Raw genomic sequence first — 21398 nt, 5'->3', positions numbered from 1 at the left:
ACAAAAAAGAAATGTTCTTTGGCAGATGCAATAAATAACCACTGGAATTCAAGGTCATTACTAAAAAAACACAATTGGTGTTATTGAGAGTCCTTTATTTATCCCACATTGAATGGGTTGCTATGGTAAGGAGGCAAAGAACCAGACAAAGCTTGAGCAACCCTCTCATAGACTCCTCTTCTGTATCTTTTTCTTTTTCCTCTTTCTCTCCTTGGTTATCCTACAGCTCTTAGGAAAATGTGGAGACCACAATGATTGAAAATCATTCACTAAAAAAAAATCAACATTTCATATAACTCCATTAAAAAGAAAATTCACCAATGGAAACTTAGGGAAGTTGACAAAGATGTCCTATGAGGTTGGCTTCAGTGTACACAGAATATATACCCAGGAAGGAACAGGCCGACTTCAAACATAGGAGACTTTGGTTATTCACTTTGGGGAGTCTCCTGTCACACAGTGTTGGGCAAAAACTTAGAGGAATACCCCAAAGTCAGAGACTTTGATCTCCATCTCTACCTCTACACTCTATATAAAAATGCAGAATTAGGAGAAATAGACACAGGAACATCATCCACTCTTAGTTTATTATTTGATTTAATAAACATTTTCCTTTTTAATTATTTTTTGCATTTTCAAAATGTTTTATTTAAATTCAATTTTTAACATATAGTATAACACCCAGTGCTCATATCATCATGTGTCCTCCTTAATGCCCATCATCCAGTCACGCTATCCTCCCATTCACCTACCCTTCTGCAACCCTATGTTTGTTTCCCAGAGTTTGGGGTCTCTCATGGTTTGTCTTCCTCTCTAATTTTCCCCAATCAGTTCCCCTCATTTCCCATATGGTCCCTTTCATTATTTTAAAGAACATTTTCTTAAACTCCTGCTTCACTCAACCAAAGCATTATTCTTGAAGCTGGTACACAGTGGATTTCATAGTCCAGTAGGGGAGGAGCAGAGAGAGAGACACAAAAGAAGAAATTTTAAGTGTGACAAGTGCTTCTAAACAGAAAGTTGTGCCAATCCTTGGGCATGACAGATACATGATACATTACATAGCTTGTAAACTGCACCAGAGCATTTGCCAAGGTCCCACATTTGCATATTTGGCTTGCCTCCATATTACCCAAAATTCCAATGATTCTGTAAAGTTCTTCTCCTTTGATGATTAAGGGCAAGGGAAGGTGCAAGAGGTCAGAAATTCATTTATATTTAGCCCTGATTTCATCAATCGTTAGGGAAATAATCTTCCTCTGGGTGGCCTCCACAAGGCTGTTGAACTCTGGTAAATTTATTCCTTCCTCTTTCTATATTAAATCTATAGCTACCCTTACTGTCACCTTTGAGAATGGGATCTTATCTGAATCCCTCCTCACCTGCTATATGGATTAAACTTATCCTTACAGCCTGCCCTGAAACCGTTTTCTCCAGGCCAGGCTTTTTTCTGCCCCTAACACATGTGTCTCTTTCTTTTTCTTTCTTTCCCCATAATTACACACACATAATCTACCCTTTGTTACCTCTGTTCTACACACCTGATAAATATACACCAAGTTCCAAATGTGTCCAGTTCTGATCTGAATTAATTTCCTTTCAGGCTCTGATTATTTATAGTTTCTGACTAGCACCCTTTTATCAAGATCATCATAACAAACTCCTTCCTCTGGACAAGGAATTGATTCACTTCTTGATTTCAATTCACTTCACTACGTAAAAATTGAGCATTAATATATTACATGTACAGTTGTCTTGCATGCATACTGTGCTCAATAGCCATCATTTGGAAATTAGCTCAGAAAGACTGTTTCAATGATGACAAGGTTCTAGAAAATGGAGCTGGGTGCACATAGGGACACAACAGATAAAAGTTAATGGTTGCAAGGATGTCCAGTCCACATGAAAACACAACCAAGACTGGAATCTGTTAAACTTGTTGGACCATGCCACAGAATTCAGAATCACATCAGAGCTGTTATTAGTAAAATTAATGCATTTAGTACAAAATGAATATCAATTGAGTACATTCTAAGAACCTTGCACTATGTTTTGTGCCTTACTATGACTTATTACATTTCATCCTTATGAGGAAAAAGAAAGGGGGGGATGGCAGAAAAAAAGCAGCTGTATCTGTAAGACTTTTTTTCTGACATTTGCCCATTTATTTTAACGTGTTTCTTAGAAATCTGTGCCAGTCAAGTTATCATTCTGTTTATAACTTCTTAGTCATTTTCCAGATAGGAGAAAGTAAATGTCATGTTCTTGGTGGGGACAGAGAAAATAATTGGAGTATACTACCGCGAATCTGCTTAGTTTTAATACTATAGATAATAGGGTTCATGAAAGGGGGGAAAAGGAAGTAGATGTAGCTCATTATGATGTGTACTAGATGGGGAACATTCTTCCCAAATCGGTGGATGAATGTCAAACCAAAAACAGTGACATAGAAGACCAAGATGCAGCAGATGTGGGAGACACAAGTGTTGAGGGCCTTGGACCTCTCTTCTTCAGAGGCAATGCTCATCACAGTCTGGAGTATCAAAATATAGGAGCAAAATATTATCAAGCAGTCCATTAGGACCATAGAAAATACCACCACAACAGGATACAGGCGATTGAAGGTGATGTCAGCACAGGCTAATTTGATTACATCCTGGTGAAGACAGAATGCATGAAAGAGGACATGGGATCTGCAATAGGAAAACCAGTAGAGAGGCAATATTGGAGGCAAGATGAGAACAAATCCCCTCATGAAAACTCCCACTCCAATCTTTAACACTTGGATGTTGGTGATAATGGAAGTATATCTCAGTGGGTTGCGGATGGCAATAAACCGATCATAGGCCATGGCAAGCAAAATTCCAGACTCTATCATAGAGAGGCTGTGGATGAAGTAGGCTTGGAGAAAGCAGATGCCATGGCTGACTTCCCTGTGATTTATCCACATCACACACAGCACAGTAGGCATTGTAACTAGGGTCATCCCTAGGTCTGTGGTTGCCAGCAGGGCTAAGAAATAGTACATGGGTTCATGGAGGTTATGGTCAACCCTGATGAGAAATAGGAGAATGCCATTGCCAAGAAGTATAGAGATATAGACGACAGATAATGGGATGGAGATCCAGTGGTGTGCTTTTTCCAGGCCCACGAAGCCAGTCAGCAGAAAGGGTGTAGCACTGGTATTGAGTTCCATAATAGGCATTTTCATAGAGTAAGTCTTCTCTTAAGGAAAGACCATGCACAGGTCCATAGGTCTTCAGAAATGCTCCTTTAGTAGCTTCTACTTTTTTTATTTCCTGTAGTTCTTTTCTAAACTGTGATGACGTCAGAGAAATAGAGTGGTCATTCTTAGGAAAGCCTTAGAGATAGGAGAAAAAAGAAAGAAAGAAAGAAAGAAAGAAAGAAAGAAAGAAAGAAAGAAAGAAAGAAAGAAAGAAAGAAAGAAAGAAAAAGGAAAGAAAGAAAGAAAGAAAGAAAGAAAGAAAGAAAAGAAAAGAAAAGAAAAAAAAGAAAAGAAAAGAAAAGAAAAGAAAAAAGAAAAAGATCAACAACTGCAAATCATTGTTTAATATATGTGCCAGGGAATGTACTAGGCAAGGTGGATTTAATTGTGAGTTTATGAGATAGAGCTGATTCTTGTCCTTATAAAACATAAAATGTGAAAAAAAAGAAAATATTTGAGATTACACTATTAAGATTAAAAAAAGGATGACATATCTAGGGTCTGGGGGAGGGTAGAAAGGGGGAATGAGAAAAAGGGGGGAGTACTTTAGTAAGTGCAGTCCAGCCTGATGGCAGCCTGCAGCCTTAGGCTTCATGCGGGGGTGGGGGCGAGGCAAACTTTTCCCTGGTAGAGCAAAGAGAAGCAGATTGTGCAAACCAAAACTAAAAACAAACAAACCAAACACCCTCCCCACAAACAAACAATCCAAAGCCAAAAAAGAAACTGTTTTGATAGGGATGGGTCTGAGTTGCCCATCCTCACATGTCTAACCCAGGCTATTTCCTAGGTCATGCTGAGATCCAGAGGAGTATGGGAACCAAATAGGGAGGGAGAGACAGAGTTAGAGAGCATAACTGCTTCCTATTTTACAATAGACATGGTGGGATGTGCCAGTGTGCCCTATTTTTAAATAGAATGCCCAGAAACATCTTAATTACCCTATTTTTTGATAACTGTTACTGAACATGATAAAGAGGCCCCCACAAGGTCCAGATGCCAGGAAGCAGCAGAGTTGTTCTCTTCCTGTATCACATTAGACAAGGGTAATTTCAGAAATGGTGATCTCTTAGTAGTATCTGTGAAAAAAATAAGCCTTAACGTGTCCTTTTCCATGTTCACACTCAAAGACTGAGAACCTGTGCTTGACTCTAGCAAAGTAATGAGCATCCTTTGTGGAGCTGGCTGTTACTGATGTGTGTGTGTGTGTCTTGAGAGGTCCAGGGGTTGGACGAACAGTTAATTGATAATTAGGATCGTATATTCAATGATACAGTTTGATGATGTTGAAATAAACTTTCTAGGCCTGAGATGGAACTGCTTCTACCCAGGGTGCCACATTAGCAAACTGAAACTTACACAACTTTCATGTCCCTGTCAATGTTCCACTTGACCAGAAACACAGTATATCCATCCATCAGCCAAACCCCCAAAACAAAGTCAACTCTGGGCCTTCTCACCCAGACAAGATTGACTATGTGGCTTCAGACAATAAGGTGTTTCTATTGTCTCTTCCTTATTCTTTGTTCTTTATTCTTTATCCTGTAAAAACTTTCTGGCTTGCACCCCATATTGCAGTTCTCCAAAACTGCATGTCCGCTTCATGAAGTGTTAAATATATTTGTTTGCATTGGGGTGCCTGTGTGGCTCAGTCAGTTAAGCGTCTCACTTTGGCTCAGGTCATGGCTCAGTGCTCTGGGATTTAGCCCCACATCAGGTTCCCTGCTCCTAGTGGGGAGTCTGTTTCTCTCTCTTCCTCTCCTTCTGCCTCTCCCCCTGTTCATGCTATCACACTCTTCCTCTCAAATAAATAAATAAAATATTTTAAAAAATATATTTGTGTCAACTAAATGGTCTTCTTTAATCATGATTTAACACTGCAAAGACTTATAATTCTACAACTCTACAACCTTATCACCTTAAAAAAATATATCCATCAACTCACAGAGGTGTTCATTCCTGGGGAGTCCTTAAGATCTTGTATTGATGAAAAACTGTTTTCCCAATCTAATCATTCTATTCCAGAAACTTAGAGGCTTCAAGAAGACACTCTGGTTCTCTCTTTTCTTCTGTGTGTTCTCATGGAGGAACACCACCCAAACATTCAAGTAACACATTTTACATTTGCCTTTCCTTGGGATCCTTCTCTCTTTTGTTTCCAGCCTTTGTTCCCCATATTCCTGTCTGCCTTGTACCCTTTATTCTTATCTTCTGCATTCCCAGCATCATCTCTGCTGACTGATTAGATGATTTATATTATGCTACCTGTTCTGATACATGGCATCCAGTAGATGTAATGTAATCATCAAATACTCACTATACACCTCTACATTTGCTGAGGTGTATACATTTCCAAAGCCACAAACTGATCATCTTACCTATAGATGCAATAAATTCCTGACTTTCTTACCAGTGAATACTGGCTGTGAATGCCTTTCTACTCAAAGCATCCAGCTTTCTTTCCTTGGGTAGCATCCCTTGCTGGTTAAAATGGTGACCACGTTCCCCTACCCATACCACCCCATCACCAGATTCACTATTACTCCCTATCTGTGGGAGTTTAAGATCCTCAAAATCTACAGTGTCTATACCTCAATATGGAAGAGAGTGAACAAAGAAGATCTACTTTGCCTTTAGTTACAGAATATGTACACTTATTTCCTAACAGATAAGAGGCTCTCTTCTGGGAATATGAAGCAATTTAAAGCAGAGTGTGTAATGTCTGCCTCTGCTTTGATCTGAGACTGGCTTCCTTGGCAAGTTTTTCTTTCTCTTAGTCTATATCCTTGATCATTATAGTGCCTCCCCTCCTCAACCTGATTTAAGCTCTGTGGGAATAAATACTTGGTGGCACACACAGGGTTTAAGAGAAAGTTGGTACAAACAGCTGGAGAGCACAAAAATAGCTAATCCATCCCAAACCTCTGAATCATTCTAGAGCTATCTGCCTCTATTACCACAAATGTTCTGCTTTTTTCTTCCAAAATATATCTGCCTAGTAAGGAAGGGAAAGGCATATTTTGGCTTTTCCTTATTCCAAAAATCTGCAAGAAAAGATTGTTTGGGAGTCCAGCTTTTTTTTTTTTTTTTTGAGGGTGGGTTCCTTAGCATATTCCTATGCCTCATCACCTCTTGACTGACATATTGCTGCCTTTCTCCATAAGTTTCATTAAACCAACTCTCTATACTCTATCCTGTCCTGCCATATCCTGTAATCTATACTAAGCCTTCTAGGACATGATACATTGGAGTTTCTTACTGACCTGTTCATGAGTCTTTTGTTCATCGGTGCCATAGATGTGACCCTGGAAACCTGACTCTGGCCAAGGTCTTGGTTTCTACACCATCTCTTTTGGTTGTATCCAGAAGCCAAGCTTCAAGTAGCATTTGTTTCAGAAGGTCCTCCCCAAGGCCCTTTTCTGCCTCCTCCCTCCTTTGTTCTCCCAGCCTTGGGAATTTGGAGCTTTGGAACAGTGATGCCCCAAGGTCTAGAGCTATATCTTGGTTTGGGCATTAGTCTTGCCACCAGGAAGGTGATTAATTTTAAGCATCAGATATTGATAGGAAAGAAAAGTTAGGGAGGGTGGACTTTTGCTCCCCCCCCCCTTTTTTTTTTGAGAACTCCCAGGACTTTGCCTTTACATTGAAGCATATGTGGATATAAGGATCAGAACAAGGCATTAAATTGGTCTATCAGGAAAGTTTCCCCACCCTAACTCCCTTGACCCAAGTGTTCAGCTGAGACCACTGTAATCTCAGAGCTCTGTTTCAGAGGACTCATCTCCATCTAACTTCCCAGTCCTTTATTTCTTAAGAGCTCTTTCTCTGACCTTTCCATACCATCTCTGCAAGGTAGGGAAGGAGAGAAAGAGAAAAGAGAAATTTTGGAGGTGTCAAATGCACCCATTTGAAGACCTTCTAAAATATATTGTTATCCTAATGTCCTTTATATTCATCTACAATGGCAGGTCCCAGGATCACTGGGTCTAGAGAGAAAGTTAAGAAAGATTTCCTTTGATGGAGTTAAATCCCTCTGAATTGATTCCCAAGAGCACAAGGAAAGGATGCATTCTGAAATAAAGAGTTAGGAGTTTATATTTTTGAGGGTGTTACATGAAAATTCAATTTAGGATGCCCAAATATTTGAAGGTATTACAGGACACAATAATAGAGACATTCAGAGGACATGTAGATTCAGAAACATAATCAGAAGGACCAAGAGACACACAGAGACACTGGTCACTTTTTAAGTTTTATTCATTTTGATCAAAAATTTGTATTTTATTAAAGATTACCCATATGGTAGTTTCTGTAATACAGTAGAAGGTAAGACTCATCATCCTCCTGGAGCACATTGTCTAGAAACTACAAAAGGAGATAGACAAATGTCATGCAGATAGATACACAGCTGACTTGAATAAAATAAACGAATGAATAAACAAATAAACAATAGTCCAGTGAGCTCATCTGCTAAGGGTTATTTATAAGCCTGGAAGTTGCTCTAAAGGTCTAGTTTCATGTTTGTTTCTCCATAGTACTCATTAATCTCAAAGAGTTCTGGGAAATTCTCACTTTCTTATGAACAAGACTAGGTGCAGGAGTCAGAAACCATTTTGAATGCCATCATGACAGAGCCCAGAAACAAGCTCCATCTATATGAAGGAAAGTGACTAGTCACTGGGTGGCCCCTTGTGTAATCCTAGCATTTCACACTGGATCTTCTGTTCATAAAAATATCTTCTCTGATTCACATTAAAACCTGTAACCTGGGTCATGTGTACTGCTCTTTAATTGGTCATAGGACTTTATGTGAACTCCTCTGTATGTCTAGAAAATGAACAAAATCAACTTTGATAGCTATTTCGAGCCAGAAAAATGTCATTTTTTTCTTCTAGTCACAACCATTGTCTCTATCCTCTCCCTTTCTCTCCACTCACACATATGACCAACTCTTTGTCAGCTGGTATTTTTCACATCCCAGGAACCCCCATCTAGCCTTATCTGGGGTGTACTGCCAAGCTGGAACTTTAATGCCACTTCACTATTTGAAAATACATATCTCTGATTCCCTGTATCTAGGACTAACTCATTAAGACATTAAGATTTAGGAGTTATATCACTGTTATTATACGTTTTACATATATTTACATATTTACATATAATGTATTAAAATAATATTTAATAAATGTTTATCAAACATTTAACTTTGTAGACTTAGACACACTTTCTGTAGAGTTGTCATATTGAGCTGATGATAGAATAAGGATCATTTTTTTTCACTTAGTGCAATTTTACAGAAATGGCAGTTATACTATTTCCATATTAGCAAAAAAAAAAAAAATGAATGTTTGAGATTTAGAGTGTCATTGCTAGGTACGTCAGAGCCAGGACATGTAGAACAAATGAAGAAACAACAGGCTTTTACTCAAACAGTCAGAGACCCAAACTGTAGATCGAAGAATCATATATTAGGTGCTTTAGGCTCACCAAATAGGGTGAGTGACCTAAAAAAAGAGTATCTCAAGTGTCTCAGTTGGACACTTGAGATATATGCTTAGTGTTATATTTATATATGTGTGTGTGTGTATATATATGTGTATATATATATATTATGATATATAATGCCATGCACAATCCAGCAATAAATATGCTGTGTAATATGATGTTCTAAATATCAGAGAGAGGTAGATTTCGACTGACATGTCTTTCTCTAGCTACTCCTACTGATAAAGCTGTCAGTTTCCCCAGGTTCCCTGAGTTATTTCTTGGAGAGCAATGGGTCAAAGTTATGCTCTAGAATTAGGCAGAGAGAATAAACGAACTATACCACTCTGGATCTGCTTGGTTTTAATGCTATAGATAACAGGGTTCATAAAAGGGGGGAAGAGGAAGTAGATATAGCTCATTGTGATGTGGACCACATGAGGAGCATGTTTTCCAAATCTATGAATAAATGTCAGACCAACTACAGTGACATAGAAGACCAAGATACAACAGATGTGAGAGACACAGGTGTTGAGGGCCTTGGCTCTTTCTTCTCCAGAAGCAATGCCCATGACAGTCTTGAGGATCAAAATGTAGGAGAAAAAGATGATGAGAAAGTCCAACAAGACCATTGCAAATACAACCACAACTGGATAGAGTCGATTGAAGGTGATGTCAGCACAGGCTAACTTAATGACATCTTGGTGTAGACAAAAAGCATGAGAAAGTACATGGGAATGACAGTAGGGAAACCAGTGAAGGCGAATAATTATTGGCATAATTGACAGACCAGCCCTTGTCAATACCCCTATCCCAATCTTCATTACCTTGGTATTGGTAAGGATGGAAGTATATCTCAAGGGGTTGCGGATGGCAATGAAACGGTCATAGGCCATGGCAAGCAAAACACCAGATTCCACAATAGAAAGAGTATGGATAAAATAGGCCTGAGAGAAACAGACCTGATGGCCAATCTCTCTGTGATTTAACCATAGGACACCCAGAACTGTGGGCATTGTGGTCAAAGTCACTCCAAGGTCTGTGGCTGCCAACATAGCTAAAAAATAGTACATGGGCTCATGAAGGCTATGATCATCTTTGATAAGAAAGAGAAGGGTGCCATTACCAAGAATAATGGAGACATAAACCACCAATAATGGGATGGAAATCCAGTGGTGTGCCTTCTCCATGCCTGGGAAGCCAGTAAGCAGAAATGGGGAAACAGTAGTGTTGAGCCACATGGCAGGCCTTGCAAAGAGGAAAATACTCCTTTCAGGGATGCAGTAGAAGCTCTGGTTCTGTAGAAGTTACCCCTGAATGTGCTACCTGTTCATAAGATGTTTATCAGTCTTGACTTCCAGTGATAGCAAGGATGATAATTTAGTCATTCTTTTGAGATTCCTAAGTAATGGGAGAATAGAATGTATAAAGAACTCTACATATAATTCAGGGTTATTGGACAACATACTGGCGATACAGCGATGTAGGAGAATAGCCTTAGCTGATGTCTTTATAAATTATATAATCAAGAAAATAAAGACAAAAATGAAAGAAGAAATCCATATATTTGAATAGTGTTGGAACTTACAGCATGTTTCTCATGGAGCTCCTTATCTTGACTTGCGATATTGAGGGTGGATGGAAAGTTTCCCCAGAATGTATGAAACCTAAAAGATAGTAGAAAATTAGTTCCAGGTAGTGTTGGAAGTGCAAATATGAACATCTGATGGCAAAAGAAAAAAAAATATATATATAAGTAAACAAAAATCAATCAATAAAATAGACTTAATTGATTTGAGGGAATGACTAATACTAGTTGCAAAAAATGAAGCTTTAGAGACCTTTGAGAGGCTACAAAAGTGATACAAGTTAATTAATTATATGTATCTATCTCCAAAACACATAGACCTCAAAATCTATGTTGCCTAGCATCATAATCCCTTAGTTATTGATGTCATGTGTCTCAATGAATTCAAAATTTCACAGTATTGATAAAAAAAATGAGCAAAAAAAACGATTTTATGATAAGTACTTGAGAGCACTATTTGTTAACAGCATAAATTACTGTCAGTATATCACCTATTTGGAGATACAGACATAGATATTGCTTATGTAGGCAAGATCAAGGAGGATATTAAAAGTTATGGAATCTGATGATATTTAACAAAACTGAGAAGGCTCTGTGACATTAGAATTTCAGATATTCCCTCTTGTGGCAGCCAAAGTCTGGGAGTAAAGAAAGCTTGCCTTGTGGCATCATGGAGAGACAATGAAGACCATCTTTTATTTGGTTGATATGGACTAAATATCTCCCATGCTTTGAAAAGGACATCTTTCTGTGAATTTAATATATGAGTCATAGAACACCTTTTTGCCATGAAAAAAGGTCTATGAGATTACTGGACTTTAATCCTCAGAAGAATTTGATTGATGTTCCAGCTGTGCTTTGTATTGTACTTTGTAACAATAATTATATCAGGGAAGTCCTTTCATCCTGGACTTTGATTTCGTTATCTATCAATTTCTATGTTGCCCAGTGACGCTCTTGACACAGGATGTGAGAAGGGAATGAAATCGCCAATGGGGAAGTGCTTTGCAAGGGGTAAATTATTCTTCACTTCTGAAGCTTTGGTATTATTATTGAGAAGAGCCTTCTTCCCATGCTCTCTTTCTCATGGCTATGCACCATGGTTATTCATTCTGAGAAATGTGTCAATTTTTTTTATGAAGCCTGGGGAACAGATACAAGATGCTGGGTGTTTTGAGGAGGCTGGATTTGACTGTACCTGAAAGTATTAAACTAGGGTTTACCTGAGCAGTGGATAAAAGATAGTATGTGTGGGCAGAGAGAGAGAGGAGAGGAGAGTGGTGAGTGAGTGTGGAGACTTTCGAAGATAGCTAAAGACATCAAGCCTGGAGCACTGAGGCTAGAGTATGTTAAGGGAAAAGCAACTCTCTTCATATGGGTTAAAGGAGGAATAGCTGACTCCTGCCTGTGAGTGAAAGGTTTGGGAAATACTTGGCTCGTGCAGGGTTAAAGAAGCAGGTGTGGGAGCACCAGACAGAAAATACAGAGTCAAAAAGCCAATTTAAAGAAAAAATAATAGCTGAGCCTTCATTTTGTGTCAGAACTCTAGGACACTACATGGGTCTCTTTTTTGTGTGTGTAGAAACCTAATAGTAGCCTATTTTTCCCATTTTACAGAGTCAGGTTGATTATATGTCCAAGGTGATACAGTAAGCAAATGACAGAGTCCTTTTTATACACTTTGGATTAGAAAGACCCCAGGAGTGGTGAAATCTTTGTAGTATTTTGGAATACAACCAAGCTTACTGCCTCTTTTTTTCTGTTTTCATATTGAGAATCTGAACATTTTTACTTGATTTACTCAGAGCTATTTTTGTTGGACATGAAATTATCTGTAAATTTCAAGAGTTTAAAAATCCTAGAATTTTAAAATCTTGTCCCTGCAGCCACTGATGATCTCCCTGAATCTTAGAGTGGACTTGAGTTTTAATTAATGAGAAGTTAATTACCAAAGTCTCAAACCCTGCTACAAAAACTGTGTGCTCTGTATAGACACCCTAGGTATCCTGCTCAGACTTTTATCTTCCCTCACCTTCTCTTAGGCTCTTTTCCTGACAATTCCTCTATCCTGCTTCCATTTAAAAACATATATCCTAACCTCTGTTATCCTTCTTTTCTAGATAGTTCAAATTTATAGTCCATTCTCTGTTTACTCTATTGCAGGGCTTCCTATGGCTCTATTCTCAATACATAGTTCTTAGCAGAATGCCTTGCACATGATTCATGTTCTTTTCTGAATGATTGGTCTGCGTATACATATAAATTGATTTTCTGACCATCTTAGATGCCTGAGTTTTTTAAAAAAGATTTTATCTATTTATTCATGAGAGACACACAGAGAGAGGCAGAGATATAGGCAGGGGACAAGCAGGCTCCCCACAGGGTGCCTGATGCAGGACTTGATCCCAGGACCCCGGGGTCACAACCTGAACCAAAGACAGATGCTCAACCACCGAACCACCCAGGTGCTCCTTATATGCTTGATTTTAAGCAAGTTCTCAAATCATCAAAGCATATAGATTGATTGGTACTCAGTGGGTGATTGATTCTGAACACACCTGGAAACACCCTGAGGGCTGTTATAAGGGATATGGAGAGAAAAACTCTACCCTATCTTCAATTCAGGGAGTTGAATACCTATTGTACCCTGTGTCCTTTTCCAGGTGCTGAAGACACACAGCTATGCAAACCTAAAACAAAGGTGCACACACAGCCCCCACTCCATCCAAGACTAATTTGGACCGATTTATCAGTCTTGGATGATGGTGACTATTCTCCAGGAAGTGTTTATACCTCTCATAATTACAGAGCTACCCCTTCTCACTCTTTTGGAAGACATTCTATCTTTGTCATTGATCTGGGCTTCTAGGGGGGAAAAGACCATGCAGGAAATCACAGTGTTAGGCTGGAGGCCAGAGAGGCCATAGGTACAGACATGGGGAGAGCAAGAATGAGAAATGCATAATTCATCCCTGATTCTACACCCATCACCCGGTTTGTTGCCATAAGTCTTCTTTGTCTCCTGTGTTCCAGAATCTGTCCATGGCCTTATTTTATATATCTGAGAAGGTAATCCTTAAAGAAATGTTGGAGGGTCTTAAAAACCCATGACTATTCTCCACATACTCAACAGAGAATGCTATCATTTTCTTTTGCCAAGAAATCAGATCCCTATTTCCTACTCTCTCTGCCCTCTTACCTGCAGTGAGGCATTGGAGAGAAGATTCATTACATATCCTCACTAACCTGAATTTTGTTTCCCTTTCATTCTTCATTCCGTAGTTGTAAATCTGGAGTCCTTGGCCTTATCAACGACTTAGTCATAATGCCACTCTTTTCATAGACTGCACAGAATCTTGGCAAGTAAGAGCATTTATTTCAGAAACTCGTCTCCAGGGTCTTTTCCTGATTTAGGTCCACTCATTGTCCCTTCCTCTCTGTATCCCTCCATCCCTTTGTTCCTCCCTCCTTCCATCTTTTCTATCTTTATTTGAACCCTTGACTTTGGAGATCTGAGGTTTGAACAGCAATCCCTAAGGTCTCCGTCTGTTAAAAAAAAAAAAAAAGTGTTGGGGGGGTGCTTTAGTAAAATCTCCGTTGCTAGGAGAGTGATTACTTGTTTATACCTATTGGTATATGGAAGGAAAAGTAGACCATATAGGACTGTGGACTAAAACAGAGTTCTTCAGAAAGCATTTTCCCCAGTTGTCTGTGGGAACTCCTCATCATTGTTCGTAAAATGAGGAACGTGTACAAGTTAGAGGAGAGCAGGACATCACTTTGGTGCAGTAAGAGTTCTCCCCATCCCATTGCCTTTCTGCTAGTCTTGAGGTCTGGCTAAAGTCAATGAGAGCCCAGATGCCTATCTCGGAGAAGGAAGCTCCCTTTCCTCCTCAGCCCCTGATTTCTTTTCCCTCCTCTATATCTTCCATCTTCACGTTCTCCATAAGAAGACAGAGCAAGGATGGCAGTTACTTTTAATCAAATTATAAGTGAGCTATGGAGGACAGAAATTGTAATGCCAATTATCTGGAAACCAAGAGTCTTACTCTCTTTTCCCATAGAGAAATGACAACATATTATACGTGTGATTAAAAGCATGAATGTTAGAACTTGAGTACTTGGTTTATACCGTGACTGGTTCTTGCTGTGTTACTCTGCCACTTTTGAGGACTTAACCTCATTGTACTTGTGTGTTCCTTATCTCTAAAATGCATGTAATCATAATCACCATCGCATAAAGTTCTTTTAAGTTTTAAATATAAATAATTTAGAATAGTCTCGACATAAACACTTGTCAATGTTAGCTATCATTACCTTGGTCATGATAAATCACACTCATTTTAATTACTTATATTTTGGACTCTTTTCTGCCACTGAATATTGAAATATTTGAGAAATGAACTCTGTCTTTTATAATTTTATGGCATATCGATATCCAAATGATTAAACTATAGAATCAATGTCATATTTCCCAGTTTCTTTTTCTTTTTCTTTTTCTTTTTTTTTTTTTTTTTTGTTTATTTTTTTTATTGGATTTTGATTTGCCAACATATAGTATAACACCCAGGGCTCATCCCGTTCAGTGCCCCTCACCCAGTCCCCCAAACCTCTGCCCACCTCCCCTTCTACTACCCTTTGTTCGTTTCCCAAAGTTAGGAGTCTCTCATGTTTTGTCACCCTCACTGATATTTCCCACTCATTTCTCTCCTTTCCTCTTTAATTCCTTTCACAATTTTTTATATTCCCTGAGTGAATGAAATCATATAATGTTTGTCCTTCTCCGATTGACTTACTTCACTCAGCATAATACCCTCCAGTTCCATCCACGTTGTAGCATGGTGGGTATTTGTCGTTTCCTATGGCTGAGGAATTGTATACATTGTATACATAATGTATGTATATGTATCCATTGTATACATAAACCACATCTTCTTTATCCATTCATCTTTCGATGGACACCGAGGCTCCTTCCACAGTTTGGCTATTGTGGACATTGCTGCTATACACATTGGGGTGCAGGTGTCCTGCCGTTTCACTGCATCTGTATCTTTGGGGTAAATCCCCAGTAGTGCAATTTCTGGGTCATAGGGTTGCTCTATTTTTAACTCTTTGAGGAACCTCTAGAGTGGAGGTTCTTACTGTTTCAAACTCCACAGTTTTTCAGAGTGGCTGTACCAGTTCACATTCCCACCAACAGTGCAAGAGGGCTCTCCTTTCTCCACATCCTCTCCAACATTTGTTGTTTCCTGTCTTGTTAATTTTCCCCATTCTTACTGGTGTGAGGTGGTATCTCATTGTGGTTTTGATTTGTATTTCCCTGATGGCAAGTGATGCAGAACATTTTCTCATGTGCTTGTTGGCCATGTCTATGTCTTCCTCTGTGAAGTTTCTGTTCATGTCTTTTGCCCATTCCATGATTGGATTGTTTGTTTCTTTGCTGTTGAGTTGAATAAGTTCTTTACAGATCTTGGATACTAGCCCTTTATCTGATATGTCATTTGTAAATGTCTTCTCCCATTCTGTAGGTTCTTTTAGTTTTGTTGCCTGTTTCTTTTGCTGTGCAGAAGCTTTTAATTTTTTAATTTTTATTATTTGTATTTTATTTTTATTTTTTTTAATTTATTTTTATTTTTTATAATTTTTATTTTTATGTTTTTATTTTTTTATTTTTTTTTAAATTTTTATTTATTTTTATGATAGTCACAGAGAGAGAGAGAGAGGCAGAGACATAGGCAGAGGGAGAAGCAGGCTCCATGCACCGGAAGCCGGACGTGGGATTCGATCCTGGGTCTCCGGGATTGTGCCCTGGGCCAAAGGCAGGCGCCAAACCGCTGCGCCACCCAGGGATCCCCTATAATTTTTATTTATTTATATTTTTTTCAGAAGCTTTTTATATTGATTCAGTCCCAATAATTCATATTTGTTTTTGTTTCCCTTGCCTTCATAGATGTATCTTGCAAGAAGTTGCTGTGGCTAAGTTCAAAAAGGGTGTTGCCTGTGTTCTCCTCTAGGATTTTGATGGATTCTTGTATCACATTTAGATATTTCATCCATTTTGAGTTTATTTTTGTGTATGGTGTAAGAGAATGGTCTAGTGTCATTCTTCTGCACGTGGCTGTTCAATTTTCCCAGCACCATTTATTGAAGAGACTGTCCTTTTTCCAGTGGATAGTCTTTCCTACTTTGTCAAATATTTGTTGACCCTAGAGTTGAGGGCCCATTTCTGGGTTCTCTATTCTGTTCCACTGATCTATGTGTCTGTTTTTGTACCAGTACCACACCCCACACTGTCTTGATGATCACAGCTTTGTAGTACAACTTGAAATCCAGCAATTTAATGTTGCTGGCTCTGTTTTTTGTTTTGTTTTGTTTTGTTTTTGTTTTCTTTCTCAATGGCTATTCTTTCCCCTGGCTATTTGGGGTCTTTTCTGATTCCACACAAATCTTAAGATTATTTGTTTCAACTCTCTGAAGAAAGTCCATGATATTTTGATAGGGATTGTATTGAATGTGTAAATTTCCCTGGGTAGCATTGACATTTTTGCAATATTAATTCTTTCCATCCATGAGCATGGAATATTTTTCCATCTCTTTGTGTCTTCCTCAATTTCTTTCAAAAGTGTTCTGTAGTTTCTAGGGTATAGATACTTTAGCTCTTTCATTAGGTTTATTCCTAGGTATCTTATGTTTTTAGGTGCAATTGTAAATGGGATTGATTTCTTAATTTCTCTTTTCTGCATTCCCCAGTTTCTGCTTCTGATGTCACAAGCAATTTACGGATGTATCTCTGATGAAGAGTAATTTTCATTTCCAGATCAAAACCACTAACTCATGAACACCATGTTACTTAGCAAAAAATTTTCAGATATCTACTATATTAGGTTTTAGTCATGGATGCATATAATAGAGGATATACAAATAAACACACAGATATATATTTTTTCAATAAGCAAATGATGAGATTCAATAGAATTTAATTCCAGATTAATTAAATTTATTCAATCATTTTATTATTGATACAATAAGGAAGAAATAACTGTATTGGGAAGTTGTATTATAGATAAACCTAAACTGACAATCAAGAAATACTCAATGAGCATTTTTAAGTAAAAAACTTATTGATGTAAATTTACATAAAGAAATGTATCCAAATTATAAAAGTTCAGCTCAATGAATTTGTTGCAAAAGAAATTCACCATTGTAATTACCACCTAGAAATAGAAACAGAACTTTAGCCCTTTTGTGCCCCTGTCCAGTCCAGCTTCTGGATGAATTTTACCCATTTGTGACTTTTATATAAGTGGAATAATACTCCGTACTCTCTTTGTGTTTGGCATCTATGCTCAGCATTAAGTTGTGAGAAATATCCATGGGTTTGCATGTAGCAATATATATAGTATTCCTTTGTATGAATAAACCCCATATTTACTTTTCCAGTCTGTATAGTCAGTAATAGTTGGAGCTATTTTAAATAATGCTACTCTGATCATGCTGGTCCATTTTTAATTGATCATTGTGTGCACAGACATGAATTTCTGTTGGATTGAATCATAGGAATATAATTCCTTAGAAAGATATGTGTTCATCAATGATAGTAGTAGTAGTAGTCTTATATCAAATATAAGTATAGTGTGTATCTTTGTTAGTCTACAGCTGACTTTTTACTTCTTTTAATAACTTTTTCACAAAATAAGTTATTTTTAATGCAAATTTATTTATGGTTTTTGTTTGTGTGTGATATATAAGAAAACTTAAATCCCAAATCAGTGAATAAAAAACACTCTGTCATTTTACAATAGCTTTGTTTTAACTTAACCATAGATTGAATTTTTTCTATGGTAGGAAGTTGGGATCAAGAACCATTTTGGAGGATGCCCAGGTGGCTCAGTGGTTGAGCATCTGCCTTTGGCTCAGGGTGTGATCCTGGAGTCCCAGGTTTGAGACCCACATCAGGCTCTCTGCATGGAACCTGCTTCCCCCTCTGTTTGTGTTTCTACCTCTATCTCTCATTCTGTGTCTCTCATGAATAAATAAATAAAATCTTAAAAAAAAGAACCATTTTGGTGTCCAGATTAATTTTGTGCCTTTCATTAGCCTACATTCTGTTCTGATCCCAGAATGACCCATAGTTTGATGTACCTTCTTATATGCTTTCACATAGTCATAGCATGATTTTGTTGCCAGGAACGGTCATGATACCATTTTATTCCCTACAGTAGCTCTCTATTCAGAACATTTATATTCTTGTGGAGCAATGAAATTTATACTTTCACAAATGGTTGATATCTGATTAACTGAGTATGTTCCTGTCACTGGGTGAGTTCTCCAGAAATAGATACGAAGACCAAGTTTGGGGTGAAAGTTGTTTATTAGAGGTTAGGCTTTTGAAAGAAAGGAGGAAACAGGATTTGGCAAAGGAAGAAGTCAAACTGAGATACAGGCTGACAACACAGCAGAAAGCTCTGGAGCAGGTCTTTATTACCCAACAGTATTACACGTTGGTGGAGTTGAAATGACCAGACTTTTAAGATCTCTCCTCGCTTAGTCACCTAAGATGGAAGGTCATGACCTTGAGCAATGGCGCTCTACAGCCAAGAGAGACCCTGTATAGGCTGAGAGTTGGAGGCTGTCTGCTGACCCCACTTTCAGAGGTGGGCAGCAAGTCTTTCCTTGAAGGGAATCTGGCCCTCAGATCAACACATCTACAACAAATTCCTTATTGATATCCTGTGTCTGGAGGCTATTTTCTAAGAGTTTTCAGATTTATTTCTCCTAATCTAATCAGTTTCCTATAACTCCTAGACCAATGGACAATTGGAGCATATTATCTAGATATTAAAGGAATATCTCCAGGATTTCACTAGCTCCCAGCAGCACATGTGGTTTCCTAAGTTGTATGGGAGTATATATTTAGAGTGTTTCAATACAAGTTCAATAAACTAGCAAACAAAACACACATTATATTTTAAGGATGTTTGTTTTCTTAACTTTTCATTCTGAAAGAATTATAGATTCATGGGATCCCTGGGTGGTGCAGCGGTTTGGCACCTGCCTTTGGCCCAGGGCGCGATCCGGGAGACCCTGGATCGAATCCCATGTCGGGGTCCCGGTGCATGGAGCCTGCTTCTCCCTCTGCCTGTGTCTCTGCCTCTCTCTCTCTCTCTCTCTCTGTGACTATCATAAATAAATAAAAATTAAAAAAAAAGAATTATAGATTCATAAGAAGTTGCAAAATATATATAGGAAGATTCTATGGACCTTTTCTCCAGTTTTCTCCAGTGGTAACATCTAGCGTAACTATAGTGTGATACCAAACCAGCAAATTGACATTGGTATGACCACAGAGATTACTTAAATATCACCAGTTTTACATGCACTCTTTTGTATGTATATACATGTAGCTTTGTGCAATTGCATCCTGTACAGATTCTTATAAATATGACAATGACCAAAATACAAAACTGATCCATCTCCACAAGGCTACCTAATGATACTCCTTTATAAACATACTCCCCTCTCTTCCTTTCTCCTTCCCTCAGTCTTAACCTTTGGCAGCTACTTATCTGTGCTCCATGTCTAAAATTTTGTTATTTCAAGAAAGTTACATAAGTAGAATTATTGGCTAGCTGGATGACTGGGTGGCTTCCTTCCTTCCTTCCTTCCTTCTTTCCTTCCTTCCTTCCTTCCTTCCTTCTTTCCTTCCTTCCTTCCTTTTCTTCTGTCCTTCCTTCTTTCATTTCATCCTTCCCTCTTTTTTCTTATTTCTTTCCTCAGCAAAATTCTCTTAAAAGTATCCAAAGTATCCAGTTGCATATATCAATAATTTATTTCTTTTCTTCGCTGAGCAGCAAGTCATTGTATGGATTTACTAATTTGTTTAAGCATTTGCTGACCGGAGAACACTTAGGTTGTTTGCAGTTTTAGGCAATTATTTTTAAAAGCTTCTATAAACATTTGTGTACAAGTTTTAGTGTAAACATATCTTTTCATTGTTCTGAGATAAAAGCCCAAAAGTACAATGTGAGGTGATAAGGCAAGTACATGGTTAGTTGTATAAGAAACTGACAAAAGAATTTGCCAGAGTGGCTGGACCACCTTTTATTCCTACCGTTAATGTAAGAATGACCCAGAACTTCTGCATCCCCATGTATTTGATACTATTTTTCATTTAGGCCTTTCTGGAATATTATAGAAATATCTGTTTGTGGTTTTAATTTGCATTTTCCTAATGATTAATGATGTTGACATCTTTTCATGAATTTATATGCCATCTGAGCATTCTCTTCAGTGAGAAATTTGTTCATGTCTTTTGCTTATTGTCTAATTTTATAGTTTGATTTTTCATTCTGTGCAGTTTTGAGAGTTCTTAAAATTTTCCGTATGCTAGTCTTTTTTCAGGTATGTTGTTTATAAATATTTTCTTCCATTTTGTAGTTCATCTTTCTATTCTCTCTCTCTCTCTCTCTCTCTCTCTCTCTTTAATCCTTCCATTCTTTTAACAGAGCCTTTCCATGGCAAACATAACTCTTCACTTTGTCATAGGACTCAGAGATTTTCTCTTATCTTTTTCCATAACTTTTAGAGTTTATATTTTACATTTCTGCTTATGGTCCATATTTATTTTGAGTTAATTTTGTATAAAGTGGGAGTATTTCTCCCTCCACCCTCCAGAGATGGCTAATTACTCCAATATTATTTATAGAGGGTCTTTCATTCCTCCAGTCAATTACTTTTGCAAGTTTGTTGAAAATCAATTCTATTTTTTAAGATTTTATTTATTTATTCATGAGAGACACACGGAGAGAAAGAGAGGCAGAGCCACAGGCAGAGGGAGAAGCAGGCTCCATGCAGGGAGCCCAATGTGGGACTCAAACCCAGGTCTCCAGGATCATGCCCTGGGCTGAAGGCAGTGCTAAACCTCTGAGCCACCAAGGCTGCCCTGAAAATCAATTCTAAAGTGCCATTGGAATTGTGATAGGGATTGCACTGAATCTATGGGTGTCTTTGGGTAGTATGGACATTTTAACAATGTTAATTATTTCTATCCATGAACATGAAATATCTTTCCATTTACACATCTTCTTCAATTTATTTCATCAA

General features: G+C 38.0%; 2 protein-coding genes across 2 annotated transcripts; both read right to left on the bottom strand.

The window, feature by feature from the left end:
• Positions 1-2257: 2257 nt before the first annotated feature.
• LOC112667892 (olfactory receptor 51B6-like) lies at positions 2258-3205 on the bottom strand. The gene has a single exon (XM_025459952.1). It carries the CDS (start codon positions 3203-3205, stop codon positions 2258-2260), a length of 948 nt encoding a protein of 315 aa, XP_025315737.1.
• Positions 3206-9009: 5804 nt separating this feature from the next.
• On the bottom strand, positions 9010-9948 carry LOC112667891 (olfactory receptor 51B6). The gene has a single exon (XM_025459951.1). The coding sequence runs from the start codon at positions 9946-9948 to the stop codon at positions 9010-9012; it is 939 nt and encodes a 312-aa protein (XP_025315736.1).
• Positions 9949-21398: the final 11450 nt, after the last annotated feature.

Source organism: Canis lupus, chromosome 21, assembly GCF_003254725.2.
Source record: "Canis lupus dingo isolate Sandy chromosome 21, ASM325472v2, whole genome shotgun sequence".
NCBI classification, from domain to species: domain Eukaryota; kingdom Metazoa; phylum Chordata; class Mammalia; order Carnivora; family Canidae; genus Canis; species Canis lupus.
The sequence above is the reverse complement of the archived record's forward strand: the minus strand, read 5'-3'. Positions and strand labels throughout refer to the sequence as shown.